Genomic DNA, 3,458 nt, shown 5'->3' with positions numbered 1-3,458 from the left:
TCTAGGGCAGAAGCCTAAAAACCAGAGACAACAAAGTTCAGAGATAAGGTACGTGAACGATCTGGAGCCGATGAGGTGACAGGACCTGTATATAGCACTGCACCGACCTGGAGACCGGCTAGCTTTCCTCTCGGTCGTGAGACTGCGCATGCGCACCACAGGGGGCGGGCCCCGGTCGCCATCTTGGCGCGCGCGGGCTTCCCTCCCGGGCCGCCCACTGGAGTGCGCTGTGTTCCTCTTCCCGTGGCATCCTGCGAGGTAACCCGCGGCCTGGGTCCTGGCTAGTCGGTTCAGCAGGCCTCCCCATCGCCGTGATGCCCTGCGTGCAGCTGCCTGCCAAGGAGAGCTCCCTCTTCAAGCGCGTGCTGGTGAGCGGCGGCCTACCCGACCTCTGCGCGCTTTCTTTACCTCGGAGCTGGGCTCTCCTCCGGCTGCTTCTCCTTCCCTCTCCCGCAGCTCTCCTCTCTATCTCTCCCCCCGCGGCGCTCCCTCCCTGACTCTGTAGTGTGCTGGGCTGGCCCCACTGCGGGAGCTTTCCAGAAACTTCCCTGGCAAAGCCGCTGGGACCCCGGCGGCTAGGTGCGCTCTGCGGCGCTAGGCTCAGCGCGTCCCTCCAGTCCGCCCCTCAGGGTTTTAAAGCTGCTTCGTGTCCAGGCTGGGCCAACTACCGCTGCTTGGGGGTGCGGGGAGATCGAGCCCGCGATCCTAGGGTGCCCATGCCTCTGAGAGGGAGAGTTTGCTTGTTTGTGGTGACTCCGTTTTGGAAGGGGCTTGCTAGAAACTTTTAACTCGTCCTTGTGATGTGATGAAAGCTGCAGACTGGCTTTGCGCTTGAGATCATTTACGTGGCTTTGAAGGCAACCTTAATAATAAGTAACAATAATAATAGTAATGACAGTAGTAGCAGCAGCAGCTAATTGCCTTGGTCATGTCAGACCCATGCCAAGCTAAAAGTGGTTCGGTTTTACGTTTTTAAATTTTACTTAAGACATGCTCACTCTGTAGCCCCGGCTAGCTCCGGATCTCTGTATACGGACAAGCTAGCCTAGATTTTTAGAGGTGCTCTTTTTGCGTCTCGAGTGCTGGAATAAAGGCATTTGCCACTATGCCCAGACAAGAAGTTTTCTCTGGGATGTGTGCTAGCATATCTGTCACCTTGGCACCTTTACCGTTTTCTAGGTTATATCCTTTCAGGAAGGAGAGAGGTGACATGCTTCTCAGTATGTCCTGGGGCTTTAAGATTTAGCAGAGTATGAGTTATTAGCTGCATTTTCTAGGCTGCCTTTTTAATTTGAAAATATGGTACTTGCAGGGTAAGCTTTTAGATTTCAGGGTAAATTTATATTGAGAGCACATGGCTGCATAGCAGTTAGCTGTTGATGAGCTTTACGGTAAGTAAAACCCTGATCATAGAGTACTTCATTGCCATCACCTGACAAAAATTTACAGTTAGTCGTTCTGGTTCAAGCCAATGGAAACTTGAGAATGTTAACAGTGGTCAGTGATACAGGGTTATCTCAGGTTGGCCAGAGATAACTTTGAACTCTCTCTGCTTTTGCCTAGAGAGTGCTGGGGTTACAGTTGTACCACATCTAGCCTTGGGATGACTATTTCAAATCTGTTTGATACAGTTAGTAGAGAAGCATGTTTGGCAAATAAATGACAAAATTGTAACTTTTGTAACCGTCGCCGATCGGTATTATTTAAAGAATACTTGATACTCTTCCTCAGTAGTTCCTTTTGCTTCTATCCCACTGTCTTTGTTATTTGTCAAATGAACCTCTATAGTCAAAGTTAGACCTTTAAAAGAAGTTTTTTGTTTTGTTTTTTTGTTTTGTTTTGTTTTTTTCGAGACAGGGTTTCTCTGTGTAGCCCTGGCTGTCCTGGAACTCACTCTGTAGACCAGGCTAGCCTCGAACTCAGAAATCTGCCTGCCTCTGCCTCCCAAGTGCTGGGATTAAAGGCGTGGGCCACCACTGCCCGGCTAAAAGACTTTTTATTACATCTATTTGTGTGCATATGTGCACACCATGGTGACTGTGCAGAGATCAGAGGACAGCTTCCAGGAGTCAGTTGTCTCCTCCCATAGTCAGACTCAGGTTGACCAGCTTGGTGCAAAGCATCTTTACTAACTGACCCATTGCACTGACCCTATTTTATTTTATTTTAGATTAGGTTTCAGAGTCTCAGTATAGCCCACAGTGGGTTGTATAATCTAGGCTAGCCTAAAACTCATGGCAGTCCTTTTGTCTCAGTTTCTAAGGACTGGGATTGATTGATTGTAGGGAATGAGCCACCAGGCTTAGCCACATTTAATTTATTCATATGGTTCAGTATTTTTTCTGTTACTTTTGTCTTCTAACCATTTAGTAATCTTCCCAGAGCCAATCAAGAAAATTCAATTTAAATGTATTTTAATGAAGACTTTCAAATTATCACCTCCACACCCAAATTCTGCTGCAAGAATTAGCTATGCCCTTGGTGCCATTTTGCTTTGAATTTAGGAGGATGGTTTTATTGAACAGCTCTTGATTACTTGTCGAAAGAAGCTTAAACAAGAATTCATCCTCAGGGGCTGGAGAGATGGCTCAGCGGTTAAAGAGCATTGCCTATTCCAGAGGTCCTGAGTTCAATTCCTAGTAACTACATGGTGGCTCACAACCATCTGTAATGGAACCCAGTGCCCTTTTCTGGTGTGTCTGAAAACAGCTACAATGAACTCCTATAAATAAAATAAATAAATCTTAAAAAAAGAATTCATTCTCCTAGAGGTCACAGGATGGTTCTGAAGATAGATAGTAAATAAATAAGAGTGTCAGAGACAGTAGAATGATAGCACTGTGTAGCAGATGAAAGAGTATGGATAGGCAGAGGGTAGGAGGCTGGCCGAGTTACCTAGCATGGTTAAATAGGTGAAGAGTGGCCTAGATCATAAGGAACACCAAGGAAAGATTGGACGAAGAGTATTCTAGTTAAAAGGAGTATAGTATAGAGGTCCTAAAGTGGGGGGAAAGCTTGACTACTGAGAGATGGGACCCCGAGTCTGAACAGTGTAATTGATGAGAAAGTGAGGAGGAGCCTGACCTGTGTGATTTGGGAGGAAAGGTGCCTTTTATGCTAGTGTTAGATGAATGATACTCTTTGTACCTGGACCACAGTTTGCAGCAAAGGTAGGTTTGTATCTGTGTTCAGAGGTTCACTTTTCCACATTAGTAAAGTGATTTAATAACACCATTTTAAAGGAATTTTTATAAGAACTAAATAAAATTAAAAAGGCAACAGCTGCCGGGCGGTGGTGGCGCACGCCTTTAATCCCAGCACTTGGGAGGCAGAGGCAGGCGGATTTCTGAGTTTGAGAGTTCGATACTAGCCTGGTCTACAGAGTGAGTTCCAGGACAGTCAGGGCTACACGGAGAAACCCTGTCTCCAAAAACCAACCAAACAAACAAACAAACAAA

The 3,458-nt window shown here is 46.4% G+C and overlaps 1 protein-coding gene across 4 annotated transcripts in view; it reads left to right on the top strand.

Annotated features, from left to right (window-relative positions):
• Window positions 1-271: 271 nt before the first annotated feature.
• Naa16 (N(alpha)-acetyltransferase 16, NatA auxiliary subunit) overlaps window positions 272-3,458 on the top strand; it is a 58,698-nt gene continuing 55,511 nt past the window's right edge. For all 4 annotated transcript variants that reach the window (XR_003709408.1, XM_028752714.1, XM_028752713.1 and 1 more), the window contains exon 1: window positions 272-368. Coding sequence is in view for 3 of the 4 variants with exons in the window: in XM_028752714.1 (XP_028608547.1) it covers window positions 315-368 (54 nt within the window). In the remaining variant the exon portion in view is untranslated. The remainder of the gene's footprint in view (window positions 369-3,458) is intronic.

This window comes from Grammomys surdaster, unplaced genomic scaffold, assembly GCF_004785775.1.
Source record: "Grammomys surdaster isolate TR1022 unplaced genomic scaffold, NIH_TR_1.0 125934, whole genome shotgun sequence".
Lineage (NCBI taxonomy): Eukaryota > Metazoa > Chordata > Mammalia > Rodentia > Muridae > Grammomys > Grammomys surdaster.
Note: the sequence above shows the minus strand (reverse complement) of the source record. Positions and strands in the feature narration are given on the sequence as shown.